Genomic DNA, 26271 nt, shown 5'->3' with positions numbered 1-26271 from the left:
GAACTAGGATCCCGCAAAAAAAAAAAAAAAAAGGAAGGGCAGACGCCGCCTTAAGGGAAGACATCAAGTAGAAGGGGGAAAAGCAAGTTGTAGGAAAATACAAAAATACATTCGAACCTAGAGATTGTCATACTGAGTGAAGTAAGTCAGACAGAGAAAGACAAATATATGATATCTCTTACATGTGGAATTTTTTTAAAAAAATGGTACAAATGAACTGATTTACAAAACAGAGTCACAGATGTAGAAAACAAACTTACCGTTACCAGGAGGGAAAGGGGGGGGGTAAATTGGGAGATTGAGATTGACGTATACACACTATTATATATAAAATAGGTAACTAATAAGGACCTACTGTATAGCACAGGGAACTCTACTCAATACTCTGTAATGACCTATATGGGAAAAGAATCTAAAAAAGGAGTGGTTATATGTATATGTATAACTGATTCACTTTACAGTACACTTGAAACTAAGACAACATTGTAAATCAACTATACTCCAGTAAAAATTTTTTTAAATACATTTGATAGTATGTAAATTTAATCTTAAAAACAAATATTGAACTCTAAACAATGTGTGTGCTGAAGTGTTAAAGGGTAAAGAGTACTGATGTCTGCAACTCACTAGAAAAACATAAAAAAATAAGATTAGTTGATGGCTAGATAGATATCTGATAAAGCAAATATAGCAAAATGTTAAGAATGAAAGTGGTGAGATTTCCCTGAAGGTCCGGTGGTTAAGACTCTGCTCTTCGGACTTCCCTGGTGGTCCAATGGTTAAGAATCCGCCTGCCAATGCAGAGGACACAGGTTTGATTCCTGGTCCAGGAAGATCCCACATGCCACGGAGCAGCTAAGCCCAAGAGCCACAACTACTGAAGCCCTCAGGCCTAGAGCCCATGCTCCACAACAAGAGAAGCCACCGCAATGAGAAGCTCTCACACTGCAAGGAAGAGTAGCCCCCGCTCACCGCAACTAGAGAAAGCCCTTGCGCAGCTACGGAGACCCAGCACAGTCAAAATTAATAAATAAATTGTTGTTATTTAAAACAATAATTTAAAAAATTTTAAAAGACTCCACGCTTCCACTGCAGGGGGTGCGATTTCCATCCCAGGTTGGGGAATTAAGATCCCACATGCCACATGGCATGGCCAAAAAAAAAAAAAAGAATGAAAGTGGTATTAATATATAGCTGCTTACTATACAGTTCTTTCAAGTTTTTTTTATGTTCAGAAATTTTCATAATAAAATTCGGGGGAAAAATATATTCAATATGATCCTGATGAAGTAAAAATTCACATTTTAAGACAAGACAAGAAAAATTCTGGGAATTCCTTGGCCGTCCAGTGGTTAGACTCTGCGCTTTCACTGCCAACGGCCCGGGTTCAATCCCTGGTCAGGGAACTAAGATCCCACAAGCTTCACGACTTGGCCAAAAAAAAAAAAATTCTGTTTGGGCCTCCTCCCTCCCCTCTAGTGTGCATTGTGTATCTGCTTTATGCATTAACCAGCCCTCCCTAGCGGCAGAAATACTTGCTCAACCATAAATATCAATTTTTCTCCTTCTGAAGCTAGTCATGAAACTCCTGAGACAATAACATTCCTTTCTCAATCCTGTAAGGGGTCAGGATGCAGATATCTTGGGGAGATACTGGGTTGCACCTAATGGAAGTTCTTAGCTTAAATATTTATTTATGACCTTATTAATGTAACTAGCTGAATTACTTGTATTCTACGTTTACAAGATTAATGTTTCTTGCATTACCAAATGTGTGACTGAGCCTCAGATCAAATTAATGACGATTAACCAGCTTGAAACAATTGACCTTATATATAGTTCTGTAAGATCAATGATTGTAATAGTGTAACTCTACATATGGGAAGAAGCAACAAGAGGGAACCATTTCCTTGACCATGACAGACTATAAGACAGGTGGTCCAGAGGTTTTTGACTACTCTAAACAGGGCCAAGTCCAGTAATAGTATATTAAGTGGCCTATCAATGAAATCCTGACCTGAGAATGAGCATTCCTAGTCCCATGGGACAAACTGGTCACAAAATGCCTCCCAAAACTTGGTTGAAATTAAGACCGAAAGGGAGGAGATTGTAAAATAAAGAATGTTGCCCACCATCCAGTTCTACAAGAATTGAGTCATTAGCCACTACAGTCACTGACCTACAACCCACCCTGAAAGGGCAAAGATCAGGATAAGGCACTTTGTGCTCTAGGAAAACTGACAGAAATGGCCCTCAGATATTTTCAGGAGAAATTTTTATGAACCCAGTTTCCTGTATCTTCCCATACTTAGAAAAGCACTAAAACCATTAACTAAGATATCTATTCCTCATGAATAGCAGTAGCCTTCTCCCAGGGTGTGTGCTTGACTGCATGTAACCCTTCATCAAAATCACATATATCCCGGCCTCCTCCCTTACCTCTTTGGAACAGTTCTCAGAGCTCAGGTTGATGCGAATAAAATTTTCCATTTCTTTCTTAGATTGGCTATTTAATTTTTTTAGTCAACAATCCCTTTTATTTTTTATATTAAAAATTGTTTTCTGGGGCTTCCCTAGTGGCGCAGTGGTTGAGAATCTGCCTGCTAATGCAGGGGACACGGGTTCGAGCCCTGGTCTGGGAAGATCCCACATGCCGCGGAGCAGCTAGGCCTGTGAGCCACAGCTACTGAGCCTGCGCGTCTGGAGCTTGTGCTCCGCAACAAGAGAGGCCGCGACAGTGAGAGGCCTGCACACCGCGATGAAGAGTGGCCCCTGCTCGCCACACTTAGAGAAAGCCCTCGCACAGAAACAAAGACCCAACACAGCCAAAAATAAATAAATTAATTAATTTTTTAAAAAAGTCTCAATCTTTTAAAAAAAAAATTGTTTTCTGTTTTATTTTTTTAACTACAAAATGTTATCTTTCTACATGTTCATGTTTAGGCATGTAAATGCATCCAAAAGAGGGAAGGTTTACACACTAGAATGACAGAGGGATGTCAAGGCTCACTTGTGCTATATATCTGTACCATTTAAACTTTTTATGAGAATGAATAAATGCATTATGCTATCAAAAGCAAATTTAAAAGAATGAATCTTGGGACATCCCTGGTGGTCCAGTGGTTAAGACTCCTCACTCCCAATGCAGGGGGCCCAGGTTTGATACCTGGGCAGGGAACTAGATCCCACATGCTGCAATGAAGATCCCACATGCCACAACTAAGACCTGGTGCAGCCAAATAAATAAATAAATATTACAAAAAAAAAAAAACTCAACAGGATTAACTTAAAAAAAAAATAAAAGAATGAATCTTGGGACTTCCCTGGCAGTCCAGTGGTTAAGACTCCGTGCTTCCACTGCAGGGGGCATGTGTTCCATCTCTGGTCAGGGAACTAAGATCCTGCATGCCCATGCTGCATGGCCAAAAAAAAAGAAAAAAAAAAGAATGAATCTTAAAACTGCCCCCTGCCCCAAACACGCACACGTAAAATTGAATTAAACCGAGTGGCACTGATTGAAGGAGGGGTTGCTCAAGAGTTAAAATGAGATAATGTGGGGCTAAGTCTGTGCCTGACATGTAGGAGAAGCCCAGAGAAGGGTTCCCACTGTTATCATCATTAGTACATGTCACTTGGCTGAGTGAGCTGCTGGCAAGTGCTTTGCAGGAAGTCCTTTGTCAGATATAAAGTCCCACAGGAGGTGCTGAGTCATGGCTGATCATATGCCAGTCAATAGCCAAATCTCTTCCCTCAGGCCTCAGGGAACTGCCTGAGGTGGGTAGCTGGGGCTTCAAGAAACAAGACCTTTGCCCAGGCTGCCTGTCTGCCCACCAACTTCGGGACAGCTCCCTGGCACCAGCACCACTGACCAGAAGCCCGGGGCAGAGATGCTGTTCCCTGCCACTCATTGCCTGCACTGATTTCCAAGCTTCAGGTTCAGCAAGGCCAAAGGGCACTGGAGTTGCTCAGGCCCCAGCGTGGCCCTGGGCTGCTACTCTCAAACCTAGGGACCAGGGCCAATCAACTTCATGGACTTATGACTGGAGCAGTCACACTGGGTCCCAGGCTCAGAAGGACCTTGGGTTTGGTTTAATGCTCTGCTATCACTGTTCTTGGTAATTTTAAAACATGGAGCCCCACATTTTCTTTTTGCACTGGGCCTTGCAAATTATGCAGCTGGTCCCACTAGGGATCTTCTTGTTTGGACTTATTTCCTTAAAGTGGAAACCTCAGAACATCGAGTTTTGTGGTTTAACCCATGCAGTTAAAGAAAAACCTCATCTTTTATCAGAATAATATGCACTTGGGTTCCATTTAGTGAGTATTTATTGAGTTCCTACTAAGTGCAGGACATTGTGCCAGGAGGGAGAGAGATAGAGACAAAAAAGACATGGGGCCAGCTCTTAAGAAGCCCTGGGTCTAATATGGTAGAGACAATGTTGCCAGTGGAATAGAGATGGGAGTGAAATAGTAGTTACCCTAGCCTAGGGGTCAGGGATGGCTTCTTGGAGGAAGTGGTGCTTATGTGGCGCATTAAGGAATGAGTAGGAGTCAGCCCTATCTAAGGTGGTGGGAGGAAGGTATTCCTGGCAAACTTTGCAGTCTGAGCTCAGAGACATACATAACAGGGTGTGGAGACAATGCAAGATTTAAACACTCTATTTAGACACCACCTTCACTTGTAAACACAAACATAAGTGAGTATTTATTAAAATAAATACACGTATCTTACAACACATAAAGACCAATATTTTACATACATAAAATACACATTACCTGGTGGGTTATCTCCACTATTAGATTCGGGAAAACAGCACCAGTTTTACTTTGATTTCCCTGTGACTCCAGTTCCTAGTAGATGTTTAGACAACCAGTCAGTCAGCAAATATTTATTGAGCGACTACTTTGTGCCAGGTACTATTTTAGGTGCTGGGAACTCAGCAGTGAACACAGACGAGTGTCTACTGTCAGGAAGCTGACATTCTCTGAGGAGTCAGTACACATTTTGGAATGAATGAAAGGAAAAAATTGAATGCTTTTATCCAGTCAGCAATAAATTTCCGAAGAGGAGTGAGAGGGCCATTTTTGAGTTTTAGTTGAACACAAAGAAATCTCTTTTCTGGGGGCTTCCCTGGCGGTCCCCGCTTCCATTGCAGAGGCACGGTTCAATGCCTGGTCGGGGAACTAGGATCCCACATGACGCTGCCTGCGGCCAAAAAAGAAAAAAAAAAAAAAAAAAAAAGAGAGAGAGAGAGAGAGAGAGATCTCTTTCCTCTTAAATAGAATTCAAAACGGGCAAGTAGTAGCAACCTCAAACGTGAGTCAGGCATACAAGAACTCAAACAGAGCCTTGGGTGTTAAGACTCACAGATATAGATTTATTTGTCTTTGGATGACACCCGTATATCGAAGTTCAGATGCTCATGCAAGATAAAATTTTATTTATTTATTATGTGTTTATGTATTTATTTTTGCTTCGCACAGTCATCACCCCCAGCATCCCGCTAAGCAGCCCTCGGCGTGTACATTTCGGTCAGATCCGATTTACACAAATTCGGTTTACGCAGGCCTGGGGCTGGCTGGTCCTCACCGGCCGCTGAGTCTAGGCGGAGGCGGGACGAACCATCTGTGTCCGCGGAGGGGGGTGGCGGGTCAGCTCCGCGCAGAGTCAGGGCCCAGACGGCTGGGATTCGGAAGCAGCCCAGCCTGGGGTCCCTTCACGCAGGGTGGCCGGGAAGGGGTGACTTTGCCAGGTTGCAGCTGGAGCTGGGGGCGGGGGGCGGCGCCGCTCGCAGGCTTCCATCCCTCCCCTCGGCGGTGGACTCGGCTGCAAAACCGGGGGTCCCTATTTCCCGGACCGTTTCCCACGTAGGCAGCGGCTAGGAGGTATAGCCGACCTCGGGGACCCGGGCGGCGGGTGCGGGTAGGACCCGGGGGGGTCGGGCCCGAGGGGGCGGGGGTCGCGGGGTCCCGACCTCTCCCGGCCGGACCGCCCCCTTGGTCCTACCCGGCGCGCGCGGGGTCGTTCCGGGCAGGCACCCCCGGCCCCTTCACCGACTCTGCGCCTCTCACGGCCCTCAGACCTCTCCGGACTGCATTTCCGGCGCCCGGCCTCATGGCAGACAAGAAACTGGTGGTCGTATTTGGAGCCACAGGTAAGCGAAACCCCAAACGGAGGCCCCGAGGCGCAGGACCCCTCACCAAGGCCAGCCCAGGGCAGGGGTCATGCCGGTCCGACCCCGCAGAGCCTGGGCTCCCGCCCCTCAGCTCCAGAAGACGTCCCCGGGGTCCTGGAGGGAGCGATGAGATGGCTGGGACCCCTGACTCAGGGTGGGGCCGTGGGGCAGGACCTGAGCGCTGATTCCCTTTTAATTTTTTTAAAAAATTACTTAGGGGGCTTCCCTCGTGGCGCAGTGGTTGAGAATCTGCCTGCCAATGCAGGGGACACGGGTTCGAACCCTGGTCTGGGAAGATCCCACATGCCGCGGAGCAACTAGGCCCGTGAGCCAGTTACTGAGCCTGCGCGTCTGGAGCCTGTGCTCCGCAAAAAGAGAGGCCGGGATAATGAGAGGTCCGCGCACCGCGATGAAGAGTGGCCCCCACTTGCGGCAACTAGAGAAAGCCCTCGCACAGAAACGAAGACCCAACACAGCCATAAATAAATAAATAAATAAATAAAAATTGTATAACTTTAAAAAAAAAACAAACCAACAGATTTATAAAAAAAAAAAAAATTACTTAGCTTTGAATAACAGGTGATTGCACATAATATCAAAATTAAGTCTCCCTCCCACCTCTGTCCCCGAAACCCCATCCATCACTGTTGTCAAGTTTCTTGAGTATCCTTCCGGACAAATTAGGTATATAAAGATACTGTTTTTTAAATGGGAGTGTTTTATTTTTACCCCACCTGTTTTTTTCTTTCCTGTATGTACTTTAAAAATAGATAACAGCTTTATTGAGGTATAAATCACATACCATACACTTCACGTGTTTAAAGTGTTTAATTCACTGGTTTCTAGTATATTCACAGAGCTCTGTGACCCTCACCACAATCAGTTTTAGAACATTTCATCACCCCCCCAAAAAACCCATACCCACTAGCAGTCACTCCCCATTTCCCCAGCCCCTGGAAACTGGCAGTCTATTGTCTAAAGATTTGCCCATTCTGGACATTTCATATAAATGAAATCATACAGTACATGGCCTTTTGTGTCTGGCTTCTTTCACTGAGCATCGTTTTCCAGGTTCATCCACATTGTAGCATGAATCTGTACTTCATTCCTTTTTATGGCTGAAGAATATTCCATTATATGGCTATACCACATTGTGTTTATCCGTCATCCATTATGGACATTTGATTTGTTTCCACCTTTTGGTTATTGTGAATAATGCTGCTGTGAACCTTCACATACAAGTTGTTGTGTGGACATATGTTTTTAATTTTCTTGGGACTATACCTAGGAATGGAATTGCTGGATCATATGGTGACCGTGTTTAGCATTTTGAGGAACTGCCAGACTTTTCCAAAGTGACTGTACCACTTTACATTCCCACCAGTACTGTATGAGGGTAGTTGTAGTTCTTCAGGTTGCCTTTTCCACTCTAGGACACGTTGTGGTCACATAAGTCATGCATACAGATCTGCTACATTCTTTTTTTTTTTTTTGTAAATTTATTTTTATTTTTATTTATTTTTGGCTGCGTTGGGTCTTTGTTGCTGACTGCGGGCCTTCTCTAGTTGCAGCGAGAGGGGGCTACTCTTCGTTGCAGTGCACAGGCTTCTCATTGCGGTGGCTTCTCTTGTTGCGGAGCATGGGCTCTAGGCACGCGGGCTTCAGTAGTTGTGGATCGCGGGCTCTAGAGCACAGGCTCAGTAGTTGTGGCGCACGGGCTTAGTTGCTCCGTGGCATGTGGGATCTTCCCGGACTAGGGCTCGAACCCGTGTCCCCTGCACTGGCAGGCAGATTCTTAGCCACTGCGCCACCAGGGAAGCCCTGCCACATTCTTTTTAATCACTTTTGTATGGATTTATCACTTATTTAGCCAAGTTCTTACCAAAGGACATCTAGGTTGTCTATAAACTTCCACTATGGATAATAATACTGCAGCCAATGTTCTTTTTTTTTTTATTGGTAAGAAGTGGATTTATTTATTTATTTGCAGCCAGTGTTCTTATACATATATTTATGGATGATTTTTATTTTCTTCCTTTTGATGATTTTAATAATTTTCTCTCTTTTTTTTTTTTTTTCTTTTTTGGCTGTGCCGCGGAGCTTGTGGGATCTTAGTTCCCCGACCAGGGATCGAACCCAGGCCCTCAACAGTGAGAGTGCAGAGCCCTAGCCACTGGACCACCAGGGAATTCCCCTCAGTCTTCTTTTTAAGGTATAGATGATACTTTATTTCTTAAGCTAAGTGGTAGGCGCATGGGTGTTAGTATCCCTTTTTTGTATGTGGTAAATATTTCATAATAGGGACTTCCCTGGTGGTCCAGTGGCTAAGACTCCACGCTCCCAATGCAGAGGGCCTGGGTTCGATCCCTGGTCAGGGAACTAGATTCCACATGCATGCTGCAACTAAAGAACCCGCATGCCGCAACTAAGACCTGGCACAGCCAAAATAAATAAATAAATATTAAAAAAATATTTCATAATACATTTTAAAATTTTTGTAAAAGGTGTAAGTGTGATGACTGCTAAAACATGGATGAACCTTGAAAACATAAGTGAGAGAAGCCAGACACAAAACACCACATATTGTGTGACTCCATTTATGTGAAGTGTCCAAAATAGGGAAATCCGTAGAGACAGAGAGTAGATTAGTGGTTGCCAGGGGCTGAAGGGGAGGGGAAAATGGGGAGTGACTGCTGATGGGTACGGACTTTCTTTTTTGAGGTGATGAAAATGTTCTAAAATTGACTGCAATGATGGTTGCACACTCTGAATGTACTAAAAGCTGCTGCACTGTACACTTTAAAAGGGTGAATGTGGGCTTCCCTGGTGGCACAGTGGTTAAGAATCTGCCAATGCAGGGGACACGGGTTCGAGCCCTGGTCCAGGAAAATCCCACATGCTGCGGAGCAACTAAGCCGGTGTGCCACAACTACTGAGCCTGCACCCTAGAGCCTGTGAGCCACAACTACTGAGCCCGTGTGCCACAACTACTGAAACCCATGCGCCTAGAGCCCGTGCTCTGCAACAAGAGAAGCCACCGCAATGAGAAGCCCGTGCACTGCAACAAAGAGTAGCCCCCACTCGCCGCAACTAGAGAAAGCCTGCATGTAGCAACGAAGACCCAACACAGCCAAAAATAAATAAATAATTTGTTTTAAAATTGTATTTAAAAAAATTTTAAAAAAGGATGAATGTTACGGTAAGTGAATTCTATCTCAATGAAGCTATTAGTTAAAAGACTGTGAGGCAAAACAGTGGGAATCACAGGTGAAAAGTGCCAGGTGTGTTGCTGTGGTGGAGGATTCCCTGCAGGGCCTCACCCTTGGCAGGCTCCCAGGCTGGTCCCACCCTGCGGGTCTTTCTGACTCTCTGCAGGTGCCCAGGGGGGCTCAGTGGCCCGGACACTCCTGGAAGATGGGACATTCAGGGTCCGAGTGGTGACCCGGGACCCTGGGCAGAGGGCAGCGAAGGAGCTGAGGCTGCAAGGTGCAGAAGTAGTGCAGGGAGACCAGGATGATGAGGCCAGCATGGAGCTGGCCCTGATCGGGGCTCACGCCACCTTCATCGTGACCAACTACTGGGAGAACTGCAGCCAGGAGCAGGAGGTCAAGCAGGTAAGGGCAGGCGGGAGGGTGTGGGGAAGCCAGGGCAGGAGCAGGCCATCTTCAAAGGCGCTCCCAGGTCTCTGCTTGCCCTTGCGGGGCAGCTCCGACTTGCCAGAGAGGGGCTGACCCCTGCCTGACCACTGACACTGCAGGCCTTTCCCCTCCTCTTCTATGCAGCCCTCCTAGACTTTGATGAGGGCAAAAGGTGGCCGCTTCCTCATCCGATGACGTTTTTTAGACATCATTCATGTACCGTACTGTTCACCCTTTTGTTTTTAAAGCTTTTATTACTATTTTTAAAATATTTATTTATTTTTGGCTGTGTCAGGTCTTAGTTGCGGCACACGGCATCTTTTGTTGCAGCACGTGGGCTTCTCTCTAATTCTGGTTCACCAGCTCAGTAGTTGAGGCACGGGCTTAGTTGCCCCGTGACATGTGGGATCTTAGTTCCCCAACCAGGCATCGAACCCGCGTCCCCTGCATTGGAAGGCTCATTCTTAACCACTGGACCACCAAGGAAGTCCCTGTTCCCCCTTTTAAAGTGTACAATTCAGTGGTTTTTAACATTCACAAAGTTGTGCAGCCATTATCACTACCTAATTCCAGAACATTTCACCACCCCAAAAGAAACACCATACCTGGTAGTGGTCACTCCCCATTCCTCCCTTCCTCAGCCCCAGGCAACCACAATCTGCTTTGTGTCATCCAGTGACTCTTTACACTTTCTAAAAAACTCTATTGACCCATAATTTTCTTAAAATCAAATGTAGGGACTTCCCTGGTGGTGCAGTGGTTAAGAATCTGCCTGCCAATGCAGGGAACGTGGGTTTGAGCCCTGGGCCAGGAAGATCCCACATGCCACAGAGCAACTAAGCCCGTGCACCACAACGACTGAGCCTGCGCTCTAGAGCCCGCAAGCACAACTACTGAGCCCGCATGCCACAACTACTGAAGCCCGTGCACCTAGAGCCCGTGCTCCGCAACAAGAGGAGCCACCGCAATGAGAAGCCTGTGCACCGCAACAAAGGGTAGCCCCCGCTCTCCGCAACTAGAGAAAGCCCACACACAGCAGCGAAGACCCAGTGCAGCCAAAAATAAATAAATAAATAAATAAAAAGTAAACTTTTTAATTGTACAATTTAATGAAATTTGAAAATAAATATACCCATGTAACTACCATTCTAATCAAAATATAATACATCTTCATCATTCCAAAAAGTCCTCGATGTCCCCTTTCAGATGTTTTCTGTTTCTCTTTATTCTGTTTTCCACCCAGCTTCTCTCTGGTTGGGTGGTTATTGAGCCCAGGTGGTGGGGGGAGGGATGTGAGACAAACATGCATCTTTTTAAAGTCTCTTGGAAGGTGGGGACACTTGCGGTGGGCCTGTCACGTAGCAGGCACTCAGGTATTTGTGGAAGGTATGACTGGTGCCACAGCAAAGGCACTGGGCTGAGACCCGTGCCTGTCGGCTTTCAGTCTTGCCTCGTCCACAGCTCCCCACCGTTGCGGCTGTGGACGTGACTTCCCTGCACTGGTCTGTCTTTCCTCCCGTGTACAGTAAAGGGAGACTGGACCGGACCACTGGTCTCCAAACTTGTTTTTAGCCCTGAGCCTTTCTTCAGTTGCAGTCTTACATGGAAGCCCATCTCAGAGAGTGGACAGAGACAGCTTTTCTGGTTCACGCAGATCTCGTCAACCTGACCTCCTGAGCCATAACAAATGACCCCAAGCCAGGTGGCTTAAAACAACAGGAATTTATTCTCTCCCCATTCTGGAGGCCAGGAGTCCAACAGCAAGGTGTTGACCCTGCCCTGTCTGGAGGCTCCAAGGGAGGTTCCAATTCTTGCCTCTTCCGGCGCCCAGTGGTACCAGCTCTCCGTGAGGCCACATCACTCCGGGCTCTGCTTCTGTTTACACAAGGCCTCTCCTCTTCTCTGTGTCTCCTCTTCCATCTCTCATAAGGACACTCGTCATTGGGTTGAGGGCCCATGAGGGTAATCCAGGATGATCTCGTCTCAAGTTCCTTAACAAAAATATCTGCAGAGATCTTTTTCCAAATGATGTGACATTCACAGGTTCTGGGGTTTGGGACGTGGACATATATTTTGGGAGGCCACCATCCAGCGCCCTACACAGCCTTGTGCAGCAGGTCGTGTTTCTGTCCCCATTTAACCGACAAGGCCAAAACAGACCCCTTGTCCTGGATGGCACAGCCAGTGTGCTGCAGAGCTGGTCCAGAACCCAGGTGGTGTGTGTTGTGTGCTTAACTGCTGAGCCGTAGCACTCCCCTAGGGGATGGTTGGGGCTCTCCCAGGAAGACGGCCCAGCATGGGGACAAGATGCTCTCTGAGAGCAGGCAGAGGCGGGAAGCCTCTGTGCGCACCTTCCCAGGTGGCACATGGTGCGCCGCAGTCCAGCACACTGGAAGGTGGAACGACCCAGATGATCTAGAGAAGGGGCGCTAAGGCTATGCGGGTGGTGGGAAGCTTATAATCCCGTGGCAGAGCGTGTGGCGCCCTGTGAGCCGCACACGGAAGAGGGAGCCTTATCAGAGGGCTCTTGGCACCGGGCACAGTGGCCTCTGGGGTGGGAGAGCCAGTGCCGTGATGGGGACACACATCCTCCCTCTGAGCTTTGTGGTTTCTCCTTCCCTGCCCACCAGGGAAAGCTGCTGGCCGATCTGGCCAAGCGCCTGGGACTGCACTACGTGGTCTACAGTGGCCTGGAGAACATCAAGAAGCTGACAGCAGGGAGACTGGCAGCGGGACACTTTGACGGCAAAGGGGAGGTAGAGGAATATTTCCGGGACATTGGTGTCCCCATGACCAGCGTGCGGCTGCCCTGCTATTTCGAGAACCTCCTCTCCTTCTTCCTGCCCCAGAAAGCCCCAGATGGAAAGAGCTACTTGCTGAGTGAGTGCCCTCCCTGCTTCCTCGGGCGTCTCCTCTCACCGTGTGGAGCCATGGTGGCCCACTGGGCTTGTCCTCAGAGGGCTCTGGGTCCAAGCTCTGGCTCGCTCACGTTAGGCTGTGACTGCGAGCAACGCGTGTGACCATGCTGGGCCTCTGCGTCCTGTCCCGTGAGATGGGTGTGACTCGGACTTCCCCGGGGCCATGGGAAAATCTGCCGAGTCTGGGGATGCAGTGCTTTGTCTGTCGGAGAGCTTTACGGAGAGAGTGTGCTTATCGTTACCGCTTCACAAATAAGGAGAGGATTTGGAAGGCGAGGTCCAATTGTGGATTTCCTGAAGTAGGAAAGCACTTTCTTCTCAACATCTGTTTGCAAATCTGTAAACAGCCTGGAGGGAACCACGTACGACCTGTGTCCTGCTGGCGGGGCAGTGGGTTAATGCAGGTGGCTCAGCAGGCGGAGCAGGAGGGGTCTGAGCCCTCCCAGCCCCTCACCTCTGCGTGAACGCCGCTCACCCTCGCTTGGGTCCTGCCTGCTGGTGAGCAGTCTCGTCCTTGTGTTGGCGCACCGGCATCTCCCTTTACAGTTTGCAAAAGCTGTAATTAGAGATTCACCTGTGTTCCATCTGTAAGTTGGAACAGGCTCCACCCCCACAGGCTCCCCAGGCCGTCTGAATGGGCAGCCACGGAAATTTTATAGGGCAGGGCCCGAGCGCTCCAGGTGCCTCATCAGGACACAGCTCTGCCTCTCCATCCCCAAGACCATACCTCGGCAGGTGGAGTCACTCGTTAATTTAACATGTTTATCACCACCCGTCATGCTGCTCTGGGGTCAGCCCTGGCCTCAGCTGACCAAGCATTCCTGCCGGTGGAGCTGGTGTTTGGAGCACCCCCCACCACAGGCATCCCTATCAGAGATTTAGGTTTGACGAAGTGTACGGGGGCCTGAACGCTGGGAGCTCCCGTTCTCAGAGGTGCCTATCAAAGCCCCTTCCTCTCCTTCCCCTTGTTCCCGTCTCAGGCCTGAGAGGGGCGGCAGGCCCAGGGTTCTCCCCGCCTTGGGAAGGGCACAGCCGGGCTCCCAGGGTTTGAATGGCCTGCCGGGTGGCAGAGCTCGATCGTGTCCCATTTCCTGACTCATTTCTCCTGCTGGCACCATGGGTGTCTGCCTCGTGCCAGGTGCTGGCCTGTGCACACATCCAGTCGACTGGCCGGTGGGGACCGACCCCTCAGAGATGCATGCCAGCATGTCCCTCTCTCCCTCCCAGGCTTGCCCATGGGTGACGTGCCCATGGACGGCATGTCTGTGTCCGACCTGGGCCCCGTGGTGCTCAGCCTGCTGAAGATGCCCGAAGACTACATCGGCCGGAACATCGGGCTCAGCACCTGCAGGCACACGGTGGAGGAGTACGCCGCCTTGCTCTCCAGGCACACCAGGAAGACCGTGCGAGATGCCAAGGTGGAGGGCCCAGGCTGGGACTTGGCAGCCGTGGTCAGAGGGGCTTTGCGGGTAGAAGGGAAGGGGCATCTAGAGCTGCCCCAGCGCTCTGAGCAACGTAAAGCCAAATTCATTCTCACTGTGAACATTTATGTCGTGCTGTTCTTAGGAGCCAGGTGTGGCCGCTGAGTGAAACTTCTGGTTTTGTCAGTTGATCAAGTGGCAAGGAAGGGTTCCAGGAAGAGGGGACAGTAGGGGCCAAAGCAAGGAGGGAAAACGCAGGGTGTCTTGGGCTCCTCTCGGGGAGGGGAAGGAGGCCGGAGTAGGCCCCCATCCTGGTCCCCCCTTCTTGGCCTGGCACAGTCCCCTCCTCCCCATGCCTACTCTGTCTTCCTGTCCAGACCCCCAGGTGCCTTGTTTCTTGTTTCTCATTATGAAAATCTGGGCTACTCCAAGTCATTAAATGACAAAAACCACCTGTAGAGCCCCCCCCCAGACCCAAGCAGAGCAATGATGGGGGAGAGGCCACGGCAGGACGCATTTTGGGCCAGTCAGACCTTGGACTCAGATCTTGCTCCCAGCCCTTAACACCCACCCCTGTGTGACTGGAGGCCCAGCCCCTGACCCCTCTCTGCCTCAGTTTCCTCATCTGTAAAGTGGGTGTATGGAGAGTATCCCCCTCCTCGGGCTGCTGTGAGGATTGAATGGAACAATTGCTGTAAACGCTCCCTTGGCACAATGAATGCACTAGAAAGCATGCACTAAATGGTTGCGTATTGCTCTTTAAACAAAGAAAGCCTGAGGCAGTCATGGAGGATTTGGAAGCTGAGGAGTTAAGATTCAGTTTGGTCAGGAAAGGGGAACAACTTTGGTTTTTTGAGCAAGAAGTGACATAAGCATAGTTCTGATTTGGAAAGGACTGAGTTTTCATCTCGTGATCTTGGAAGAACAGGATTTAAATTGCCCTAGAACAGTGGTTTTTGACGTTTCATCTTTATAATAGACTGGTTTTCAGGTGAACTTAGTGGGGATCAGGGTAGGAACTGAGGTGTCAACAGCGTGGTCAGGGTGCTGCAGATGCCGATCGACCCTAAGAGACTCCCCTCTGCTTCCAGATAAGCCCCGAGGACTACGAGAAGCTTGGCTTCCCCGGCGCCCAGGACCTGGCCAACATGTTCCGTTTCTATGCCCTGAAACCCGACCGCAACATCGAACTGAGCCTGAGGCTCAACCCCAAGGCCAGGACGCTGGACCAGTGGCTGGAGCAGCACAAAGGGGACTTCGCAGGACTGTGACCCTGCCCACCTCTCAGCCCCATCTGGGGGGACAGGAGGTGCAGTCACAGTGATCCTTTCTCGTGTTACAAGAAAGTTTATTTTTTAAATAAAGGCCATTGTTCTCACAGATGGCTTCCAAAAGAAAAGTGCTTTGTTTCAGGGACTGGGGTTGGGGTGGCAGCTGCCTGAGGACATGAAAGTTCCAACAGGGAGCATAAAGTGGTGGGGGGCCCAGTCAAGTTGGGGGTGCTGAGAGGACCCCACCCCCACCCCCGCCAGCCAGGAGCAATGTTTGACACCCCTGCACACACGCCGTTCCTCTCCAGAACGTGAGTGCAGCCACCCACGTGTTCCTTCTTTGAGTTTTAGGGCAGGAAGACCGGCCCCTTCTCCCTCTCTCTTTTCCTGCCTCCTGGGCCCCCGGGTGCAGAGGCCTCGAGACGTGGGTGATCGCAAAACAGGCTGGAAAGAAACCCTTGAAGGAACGTGGCAGTTCTGTGGACCCCAGGTCATATAAGACTTGGACACTGCTGAGAAAAGGTGACGCCACCCACAGCAAAGGCTGGGAAGGGAAACCAGGGAAATAACCACCCAGCCCTGCTTGGCGGGTTGGGCTCCCCAGGCATTTGGACGGTTTCCATCTCCCGCTCGCTTTAGAGAAGAGAAATGAAGGCCCAGAGGACACATCCGGCGGGCTGACCAGTGTCTCCATGGACTTGTGAAACCTCCACCAGCGTCTGTACTACCCCGCCTCAGCCTCAGAACCCGCAGAGGCATTGAAAGGGGAGCAGGTCAGCCAAACTCATTCGATCCGTTCATTAACTGAGTCATTGAAAAAGCACTTCTTTGACAACCTACCAGTGTAAGCTGGGCCCTAAATACAATGTTCACCAGAAAAGTATGCGCCCTGCCTTGAGCCTGGTTTAGCAGGAGAGCCAGATACAAATCTGCAGAATGACTGCAGACTGACACAGGGCTGCAGAGAGCAGGAGGAACGAGGAACACTGGAGGAGGGGCCCACTTTAGTGGGACAGAGACAGCTTGCCGTCTGAGGGGAGCAGCCTCCCAGGCAGGGTAGGAGGAAAAGGACGTGATGACATGGGCTTCCAAGCCCACCCATATCAGCAAGAGAACATGAGAGGTCATCTGTGTCCAGCCCTGTGATGCCCAAGTCCCCCAGGCCCCTGCGTGGGAAACTCACCTGCTAGGGCTGCGACTCACCGTGCCGAGATACTGGAGCAGCCCTTGGCCAGTACCAAGCCTGGGGAGAGCCTGCTGTGCCAGGTCCAGGTCCAGGTCCAGGTCCAGGGCGAGCTGCAGGGAGCTGATGCCAGGCTCCAGCCGCTCCTCATCCACAAGCAGCAGGCCATGGACACGTCGCCGAGCCTCTCGGGTCTGTTTGCTCACCCGGTGCCCCCTGGCCAGGCTGTTGTGAAGGCAACGTGAGTGCATTTGTGCGAAGCAGTGTCTGACTCCCCTGGGCCCACATGGTCAGGCCTGGCGAGCCTCCAGTGCCTTCCCTTGTCCATGCTCCAAACATTTCAGCAAATGCTCACACCATCTACCTCGCCTCTTGATCCCCAGAGGCTCAGGGACCTGGAGATACTCTTTTGTATTTTTAAATACCTCACCTCATGCTCCAGCCCCACCTCTGGCTGCAAAGTTATCTGGAGACACATCTCAGGATCCAGCTGTGGGAATAAACCAAATCCAGTCCAGGCCTTGAGTGGGGCTTGATTCTACAGATGTTGCCCCGCCACCTTCTGACCATCTGAGGGAAGGACGCCTCAGTACAGCAATGAAGATGTCTCGCTAGAAAGAAAATCCACTTTTCCCTTTCAAAGTCTAGGCTTCTGCTTTCAGAAGACAGGCCAGGAGTGGGACTTCGGTTGGCTTCTCCAGGAAGAAAACCTAAGCTATCACGAGAGAAACCATCTAGCTCCCCACCGCCACACCCCAGGGTCTAGGATCCTTCCAGGCCCATACTGAGTCCACAGCAGGCGCTTGACAAACTTCTGTTCAATGAAGGACAAGTTTGGAAATTGGTAGGAAGTCACTGAGCCCCTTTCTCACCCAACAGGTATTCCCAGCCTCTTCACCCAACCCAGCAAGTGCCCTCACGCCTCAACCTGCTCAGCCCAGAACCCAGAGTGGGGCAGAGCTATGTGCTCGGGGCCCACTCCAGCCACGACAGCACCTGGGCTTCTGTGAGACAGCCCAGACTAACACTGCAACACAAAAAAATACCTTAATATTCCTCTGAAAATAATGGAGGAAAAAAAAATCTAGTGAGGGAGGTGGTGACGTGTAGGGACCTAAGCAGGCCACACTGCACGTCTCTCAAATCGCAGGCTCCCAAAGAAAAAGCTACATGCCGAGCCCTAGAACATTCGTCAGATCAGCACCCTCCCCACTCTGGGATCTGGGCTGGAGAGGGTGAGCGCCTGTCAGAGCGCCACCCGTCCCTTGGCGCACGTGACTCCAAGGACTAGGACAGCCACCTCTAGCCGCCCCAGGAAGGCCAGCAGAGACGTGGGGTGGCCTGACTGGCAGGTGACCACCAGTAACCCCCTGCTGGGCCACCTGCTGAAAGCTGTCTGAACTCTTTCAAAGAAGAAATGACGACAATTTAGGTTTTAAATATCTCTTTGCGGTAGATAATCTTATTTACATTGATACAGAATCATTTTACATTCCTAGAGCAAACACTAGTAGATGCTTTATTTTAGTAAATTATGAAGGAAAGCAAAAAGGGAACTAATCAGAAGTGTTCTCCATTAACCTGTCTTACCACAGCTGGGGGATCTGGAAACACAATGGAACCCACACATCCTACGAGCCAAGGCTGGGGAAACAGTGTTTTGCTTTGGCTGGATGGTGGAGAGCCTTCAACTGCTGAGACTGTGCTCTCCTTTTCTGAACAAACATTTATCAGGAAAAGACGATGATTCTTAGCACTGAATAATTTAAACACACTTCTGAAAACAGAGGTCAACTGTGAGTGGTGAGAACCAAGGCCCTGGCAGGCAGCAGGGCAGGGCTCCGGGTTAAGAGGCCGTTAGTCGGCCCCAGGCCACGGCTGGCTGTGGTCCAGCAGAAGGGCAGGAGCTCCACTCACACCCGGCTTAGAACAACAGAACTCAACCGTCGGGGGACAAGGGGCCACCCCAAGTGGGGTGGGAGGAAGGACTATCCATCCTGACAGAGATCATGGCCCATGTGAACAAGAGTAGCATCTCCAGGGACTGTCTTCATATGTGTCACCCTGGGCCCCCAAGGCCCCCACGTTCCAGCTGCTTGGTACCTTTTGGAATTAAAACAAACTCTAGCAGGGGATGCCCCTGCTGAGGGGTGGATGACACCAGTGGGGCGTGCATGCCCCAGGTTCCTGGAAAAGACAACCCTGTCAGGAAAGACTCATTCTGGAACCTCCAGAGGTTTGCTGAGAGGGAAATTAATCACTTCACAACTCGGTGCAGCTTAAGGCTTCATTTTTAAGCTGTAAGCATGGCCTTTAATTCTTTAACCACATTTGATTCCAAATCAGAGTTTTAGCTCTGCAAGAAATGTCCAGCTGTCTGACTCTGCCGGAGCCAGAAGAGGCCAAGTTACCTACTCATGGATAGGAAACTACCAGCCCTTAGACCTGCCACGCCTCACTGCCCAGGGGCTGTCCACCATGACCCTTTCATGGAGAGGTGCACTGTCACATGATGTTGCTGTTTCCAAGGTGGTCCAGAGGGCCTCTGCAGGCAGGGGCTCGGCGCTGCTGTGTGGAATCCTCCTGCAACTGAGATGCCCTGGCCACAAGGAGGGGCTGCTGCTCCCGGCCTAGTTTCCAGTGGACCGTTTTCCTGAGCCAAGACACAAACAGTTACGTTTCACTGGCATCGCAGGAAGAACACGCCCTGTTGGTGAGCTTCTGTCATCCCTGGCAAGGAGCTGCACCAGGAGCCCCAGCCACCAGGGACCAGCACAAGTAAGAAGTGAGTCCCGAGACACCACAGTGAGCAAGCAGGACTCCTGGCAGTGCCCCCCACCCCAGCCCTAACCAAGGTTGACACCTCCCCGCGCCTCCCAGGCAGGACAGGGCGGGGATTGGGGAGATCTGAGTTCTAGGCCTGGCTCTGCTATGACTTGCCCTCTGTGACCGTGGGCAACCTGGTCCTCACCACGGCAGGACGCAGAGCCCCCAGGAGCTGGTGGAAGGAGGGCTGGGAGGCAGCAACCTCTCCAGAAGTGGAGCCGCAGAAGCGGCTACTATCTGTGGTTCGGCCCTGCACTACCGGCTGACTCCCCGCGAGCTGAGGCTTGGCTCTGAGGGGAGCCAGACACACCACGCCTGAGACTGGAACCTCTTCAACTCTGGGTGTGGGGGGACGATACTGGTTAAAGTGACAGAAAACAGGGATTAGTTCACAGAGGGGAACGAAAAGGGGAGGAACCTCAGGGGTTTTCCTACCTCGGCTAGGATATCAGGAGGTAAACATTTTCTTAAGTTTGGAAAGGAATCCCTCCTTGTCCTCCCCAGCCTCAGGCCTAGCCTTGCCTCCTGCGGAGCTATCCATGGTGCTGCCACCTGGGCACAAACAGCAGAGAGAACTGGGGTCAAGGGCGCACACCTCCATGTGTCCCATCCCAGGCCCCGCCTGGCCACCCAGGGCTCGCCACTCAAGGAGCCACCAAGCGCCACCCGGAGAGGAGAGGGGGCTGCACCCCGGTTGGCCGGGGCTGCCCCGCCTGTCAGATGACTCAGCACTTCAGAGCATATCAACTGCTCGAGTCACTGGCCCTCGAGAGGAAGATAAGAAATAGAAAGGGACAAAAAGGAGCTGTCTCTACCTTAACAACCATAATAGAAATAGAGCCAAGTGCCAGATGTCTTCTGGGCCAGGCCACACAGCATCCACATTAGCTCATTCAATCCTCAGGCTAACCTTACAAGTAAATGCCACAGATGAAAAAACCAAAAACCAGAGGCACAAAGGGGTTAGGTGGCATGCCCAAGGTCACAGAGCCAGTAAGCAGGCAGGAGGCCCGAGATGAGACCCAAGCAGTCAGACGCCAAAGTCCAGGCTCTCGCTCACCGGCTCTGAGAAGTGAAGAACATGCACCAAGACCAACTGACCAGTTTCCACAGCCCGTCGGTGCACACAAACCGTCTCCGGGACACCTGGGGATCCCAGGACATGCGCACTTCTCATCTATGACAACGGCAGCCGAGGACCCTGTGTGTCACTGGGCAAGCATCTGGCTCCAAATGCTCCAGATAAAGGGAAGCTGATCTGCTGTTTCTTGAGGGCCCACTGAGAGCAATTCTGCTGCACAAACACATCGTTTTAAAGACCTGCCAACCACGAGGCAGAGGGCCAACTTGTTATGAGCTGGACTGTAGTCAATATTTTTCATTGTGCTAGGAGAATTAGCACATCTCAACATGCTAGAAGATGTATGTACATCAAGTACAGCGCATAGAGGGTACAAAATGGTCACGTCCCCAAGATCTCAGTCTAAGACGCCTTTGTTGGTGAGAGGCCCAAAGCTCTGGGCAACAGGCCCCCAGCAGGGGTGGGGCAGGTTGTCCTGGGTACAGCCCCCCAGGCCGTCCTCTGGACCTGACGTGCTCTCCTAAGTCAGGAATGTCCTCAGAGAGACAGCGGTGGCCCCAAACAAGAATGTGCTGACAGAGGTCTGAGCAACCACAAAAGCCCGATGCCCAGGGCTCCCCAGGTGAGGACCCGGGCACTGCACAATCACGGCGGCAGGCCCCTGCGAGAGGCATCCATGGCCACAGGTTACAAGGCCAGGTGTGCCCTCCTTCAGTCCTTCACGTCCCCTTTTCTTACATAAAGACTTAAGTAACGAAAAAGGACTCTCCTGACACAAAGGAATCCACAAACCAGAAATTTCCTGGGCCTCCTTGGACAAGGCAAGGCAAGGCAAAAGTACTGAATTTTGTTATGTCCTTGGTGAGGGGACGGCAAGTCTGTGTGTGTGTGCATGTGTGTGTGTGTCTCACACTGTGAGTTACTGCTGCTGATGGAGCTTTTAACATGTGCCAGGTATCATGCCAAATGCTTTATCCACATGATCTCATTTAATCACAGAAGAACCCTATGAAGTAGATGCTACTATTACCCCCAATTTATAGATGAGGCAACTGAGGCTCAGAAGCGAAGAAATTTGCCTAAGGCTTTATAGCTAAAAATGGCAGAGCCGGGACTTGAATCATCTGATAGCAGAACCCAAGCTCTTAACTATTAGTCACAATGGGGCACAGAAACACTCAGTGACCACCATCACCCCCACCCCCACTCTGCTGTCCCTGCAGTCATGCCCCGGGGCCACAGCGTTTGGCCAAAGTCTGGGAGAGCCAGAATAAATACCTAGTTAGCGGGTTAATGATTCAGAACCGAAAAATAAAACAACAGAACACAGACACATCTGGAAATTCTCATCCCCTGCCACCAGAACACATTCTTATCTCTATTTTAAATGTGGGCTCCTTCAGGAATAAGGCTTACTGACAGGGACATCAAAGGATTTAAACACTGAATTTAAAATTCTGAACCGAAAGTCAGGGATAAACTGTGGGCCTCTGCACACGGATGACGCAGTCTATACCTACATCGCTTTTCTGGCCTAGGGGAGGAGGGACGTGTCCTTACAGGATGTCCTGAGCACTCAGGTGCCTGCTGGCCTCATTACAGGATACAAGCTGGCACATGATTCCTGCACTTAGGATAAACAGGAAATGCCCGTGACCCCTCCAGCTGCACAGGCGCTGCACGAGCGTTTCCCGTCCGCGCCTTCAGGAGGTGACCAGAGCGGAGGGGCTGCTCAGCCAACCTCAGGCAGAGGCCGGACCCGAGGCACAGGGCTCCTCTATCAGACCACACGCAGCTTGCCCGAGCAGGGGTTACGTTTCCATCCCTCAGAAGGAAAATGAATTCAAGTAAACTCAGCTAACAGGCACTGTGCACGTGCAGGGGATTCAAAGAGGACACGCTCCCGGCCTACAGGCAGCGATTCCCAGTCAAAAGTGTTTGATGGCTCTTTACAAAGTGAAGAATAACCAGGTAACATTCATTCTGGGAATGTGTACCACTTTTCTCCACAGTCACAAACCCCTAGTGTTATAAGCAAGGTCTAACACTTATTTGGGGGTTCAGTGCTTGCCCTGTCCTCCCCGCTCACACTGTAAGCTGGATGGGGCAGGGACCCTGTCTCTCTGTGCATTGCTTCTTATCACATGGCAAATGCTCAATGACCATCTGTGTGAAGAAACAGAAGCCAACAGGACTCCAGGATGACTTCTGAGGACTGGACCCACCCTACAGGTAGAGATGCGGGTCTACACTCACAGCCTGACTCCCTGAGCCGTCTACACGCACAGACTGAGCCAGTGGAGCACCCCTCGTTCCACTAAAATGTCTTTTCCCTCATCTTCCTCTTGCCTCCACCCTGCCTAGATAAAGGGGCTCTACAGTCAACTGTCAGCTTGTCAGAGAACAGAACGCAGTGGGATCCCCAAATAATGAGCTATGGAACAGGCTCCTACACGACAGCTAAGTGTACGTACGTGGGTTGTCACAGGAATTAATGATGATCCAGAAACACAAACAATGAGCCACACTGTCTCTAAACCCAAAAGGCCACGTGGTAAGCTCAGAGCACCCCAGGCCCCCGAGAGCACTAAGGGTCCCAAGTTCACTACGGTCTTCTGCTTCACAGACTGGGAATGAAGCCAGGGTCAGACATTAAGGTTTTCAGCAGGGGCTTTAGGGAATAAAAGTAAACAAGGGATACTAAACCCACCAAAAACTTTAGGTCAGTTTCCTACATAATTGTAACTATTCCAAATGCCTTCCCGTAATGAAAGCAGACACCCAGGAATCTGTTTGTATCTGCAGTGACTGTCTCCAATGACTATCTCACTTCTAGAGGCTATTAAGAAGTGACACTGGGCTTCCCTGGTGGCGTAGTGGTTGAGAATCTGCCTGCCAATGCAGGGGACGCGGGTTCGAGCCCTGGTCTGGGAAGATCCCACATGCCGCGGAGCAACTAAGCCCGTGAGCCACGACTACTGAGCCTGCGCGTCTGGAGCCTGTGCTCCGCAATGGGAGAGGCCGCGACAGTGAGAGGCCCGCGCACCGCGATGAAGAGTGGCCCCCGCTCGCCACAACTGGAGAAAGCCCTCGCACAGAAACGAAGACCCAAACAGCCAAAAATTAATAAATAAATAAATTTATAAAAAGAAGTGACACTTTAGCCCAAGAACCACTGATGACTGCAAGCAACTGCTTCTAGTAAAACTTTAATAAAAGAGATTCAGGCTCTACTTAAATAAATAGGAGTCACCTTAGGGAAGCTGACAGGAGGGGAATTTTGTACACTGGTGTGTTTTCACGCGTGGACTGCAAAGGTAACTTTCTTCACAGTGTAACAAGAGGCTTAACCACACCCAGGTAGCAGACTGACTGACAATGCATTCTTTGAAGCCATTATTAAGATTCTTAAACGCCTTTTAAAGAATTATGTCTGGCAGCCAAATTTCCCACTGGAATACAATTCTGAAATGACAACAGAAGTGGAAAAAATAATAATTCGGCATTTTACTTTATAAACACTTTTCACAAATGCATCCAATGCCTATGTTAAAGTTACACTATACTCAGCAAAATTATGTCAATAAACATTTAAAGGAAGAACTGGCAAAGTGTCTGGCACACAGGAGCGTCCCAATAAATCCTGGCTGAACAAGGGGACAGGGAATGAGCTAACAGGACAAAGAACCATGAAAGTAATGACGGTTCTAAGAACACTCATAAGCTGACTGTATGATCAACTCCCAATTTAAGCTCTCAGAAAGGGACTGAAGACAACAACTGGTGACGACTAATACCTGACATTCAAATAGAGTGAACAAGGCCCAGGTGGACCTCGAGTACCCAATGTGGGAGGGGGCACAGCTGAGAGCTGGCTGCAGAACAAATCTCACATGCTCCATGACTGCGGAAATATTTGGGACTCAGGAAGAAGCTAGAGGTGCATAAGTAGAGTTACATGGAACAACCATTCCCACTTCCTTTTAGTTCAAGGGATATTAACAGAAAATATGAAAAAAGTCTATGAACCAAACCACTAAAATAAGTGCCCACTTGGTGCCTAGTTGGCCACAGACAGGATTTGTGGCAGCTGCTTTTTCACGGAGGACTTGGTCCCCTGGACTTAAAAGGAACTCAGGGGACCTCCCTGGCAGTCCAGGGGTTGAGACTCCACGCTTCCAATGCAGGGGGTGCAGGTTCGATCCCTGGTCTGGGAACTCAGAACCCACATGCCACGTGGCACAGCAAAAAAAAAACACAAAAAACAAAAACAAAACAGGAGCTCAGCCAAGTCCACGCAAAGGCTACTGCCGCTGGGACCCCCACCCCTACCCCGGGGCTGCAAGACCAAGCCCACACCCCCTGCTCCGATACCTGCTCTGAATGACCATACACTGATCTAATGCCATTCAAGCTCTGAGAAGGTGAGAGGCAGATCCAGGACCCAGACAAAAACAAAATGATGCAACGAGGAGGCAACATGTTGGGCAGCTGAAGCCAATTCACCCTTGGCACAGCCTGTCCCGGCCCCAACAGAGGCCCAACCGACAAAGAACAGCGTTTTCTCAGCAGAGCACCCCCATCCCATGGGAGGAGGGCTGTGGCCGAGGTTCCCATGGCCAAAGCTTCTGCCTGTGGGCATTTTGGTATCAAATCACCAATATTTAACTCCACTCTACAGAGGGCCTATGATGTTTAAGCTCAGGGTAAATAAGGTGTTTTGTTTTTCATTGCCCTAGGAATTCAGAACTTAGGCCTGCTATGAACAGGCAGACTTGGGGTAATGTGACCACGGTCCTTCATTGCTATAGTAGCTGTTGTTTACAGGACACTCTGAAATCCTGGAGAAGCTTTCTGGGAGAGGAATGCATTAAGCCTCCCAACCCATCTTCTCCTTTAATGGTTACAAGGTGATCTCAGGTAGGGATGTGCCCAAGGTCACATGGCAAGTGGCAGAACCAAGGATAGAAATCAGGAGAGCAGCCCTCTGAGACACACAGCTGCTACCTGGCAGGAAGCATCGTGGAACTTGCTAACCTTGGCAAGCAGCACAGGCGCAGAGGAAGGGGGAGCAGCTTTACTCTGGAGCGCGGCTGCCCCCGCTGTTCCTAGCCCTCAGCTCCCCTCTTTCTACTCTGCTCTGCCCAAGTGGAAACCCCAACACGCTTCTGAACCGTCCACCCTCCGAGGGGCTGGGGGCTCCCACAGGTCGCTGGGCCACCTTACCAGTGCTTGTGTTGGTGACGCCGTTCACTGTCCCCTCCACGTCAGTCTCATCCTCAGCATAGCTCAGAATCAGGCTCTGCTGCCGGCTTGTCAGTCTCCTGTGGACCGAGCACAGTCAGTGTCAGAGTGCTTCCTCTGGGCAGCTCTTTAAAGGACGTGGACGCGGCCAGTCCCCACGCAGTGTGTGGGAAATGCAAGACCCGCAACCCAGGCACAGGACACACCCTGAACCCAACAGCCCACGCCCTCAAAGCTTCTGTAAAATAAACCTCCTGAACTACCCTAACTTGTTCTAAACAACTGCCACTGTGGCTATGCTAAATAGTTTACAGGGGGGAACAAAATGGAAATGATCTAATTAAAGAGAGGGCTGGAAACCCAGTCCTCCCAAGCAGAGTCTGGCATGCCCTGCTCCGGATGCCCACAGCTCCCTGCTTGGACTTTTCTCCCAGACACCACAGACATCACCCACCACTATCTGGTTATAGGTCTCTCCCACCAGATGGCAGGCAACCTGAGAACAATAATAAC

At 50.3% G+C, this 26271-nt stretch overlaps 2 protein-coding genes across 4 annotated transcripts in view; one reads left to right on the top strand and one right to left on the bottom strand.

Moving 5' to 3' along the window:
• Positions 1 to 5630: 5630 nt before the first annotated feature.
• On the top strand, positions 5631 to 15552 carry NMRAL1 (NmrA like redox sensor 1). Of its 2 annotated transcripts, XM_036827437.1 has the most exons (6): positions 5631 to 5886; positions 6082 to 6155; positions 9552 to 9790; positions 12445 to 12694; positions 13960 to 14150; positions 15245 to 15552. In XM_036827437.1, the coding sequence occupies exons 2-6, from the start codon at positions 6116 to 6118 to the stop codon at positions 15422 to 15424; spliced, it is 900 nt and encodes a 299-aa protein (XP_036683332.1). In that variant the 5' UTR covers positions 5631 to 5886; positions 6082 to 6115; the 3' UTR covers positions 15425 to 15552. The 2 variants fall into 2 exon arrangements, with proteins under 2 accessions (XP_036683332.1, XP_036683331.1); XM_036827436.1 differs by lacking the exon at positions 5631 to 5886 and having other exon boundaries at positions 5897 to 6155; positions 15245 to 15533.
• A 2482-nt stretch (positions 15553 to 18034) lies between these two features.
• DNAJA3 (DnaJ heat shock protein family (Hsp40) member A3) overlaps positions 18035 to 26271 on the bottom strand; it is a 32630-nt gene continuing 24393 nt past the window's right edge. Inside the window, exons 10-12 of one of the 2 annotated variants that reach the window (XM_036826564.1) lie at positions 25741 to 25838; positions 19869 to 19985; positions 18035 to 19260 (exon numbers count right to left, since the gene is read on the bottom strand). In XM_036826564.1, the coding sequence (XP_036682459.1) occupies positions 19882 to 19985; positions 25741 to 25838 (202 nt within the window). In that variant the 3' untranslated portion in view covers positions 18035 to 19260; positions 19869 to 19881. The remainder of the gene's footprint in view (positions 19261 to 19868; positions 19986 to 25740; positions 25839 to 26271) is intronic. The other variant, XM_036826565.1, reaches the window with a different exon arrangement.

This window comes from Balaenoptera musculus, chromosome 15 (assembly GCF_009873245.2).
Source record: "Balaenoptera musculus isolate JJ_BM4_2016_0621 chromosome 15, mBalMus1.pri.v3, whole genome shotgun sequence".
NCBI classification, from domain to species: Eukaryota; Metazoa; Chordata; class Mammalia; order Artiodactyla; family Balaenopteridae; genus Balaenoptera; species Balaenoptera musculus.
Note: the sequence above shows the minus strand (reverse complement) of the source record. Positions and strands in the feature narration are given on the sequence as shown.

Coding starts and splice junctions, on each gene's coding strand:
- NMRAL1 (XM_036827437.1), top strand. CDS start 6,116: ATGGCAGACAAGAAACTGGTGGTCGTATTTGGAGCCACAG. Junction 9,791..12,444: donor AGGAGCAGGAGGTCAAGCAG/GTAAGGGCAGGC, acceptor CCTGCCCACCAG/GGAAAGCTGCTGGCCGATCT. Junction 12,695..13,959: donor TGGAAAGAGCTACTTGCTGA/GTGAGTGCCCTC, acceptor TCTCCCTCCCAG/GCTTGCCCATGGGTGACGTG.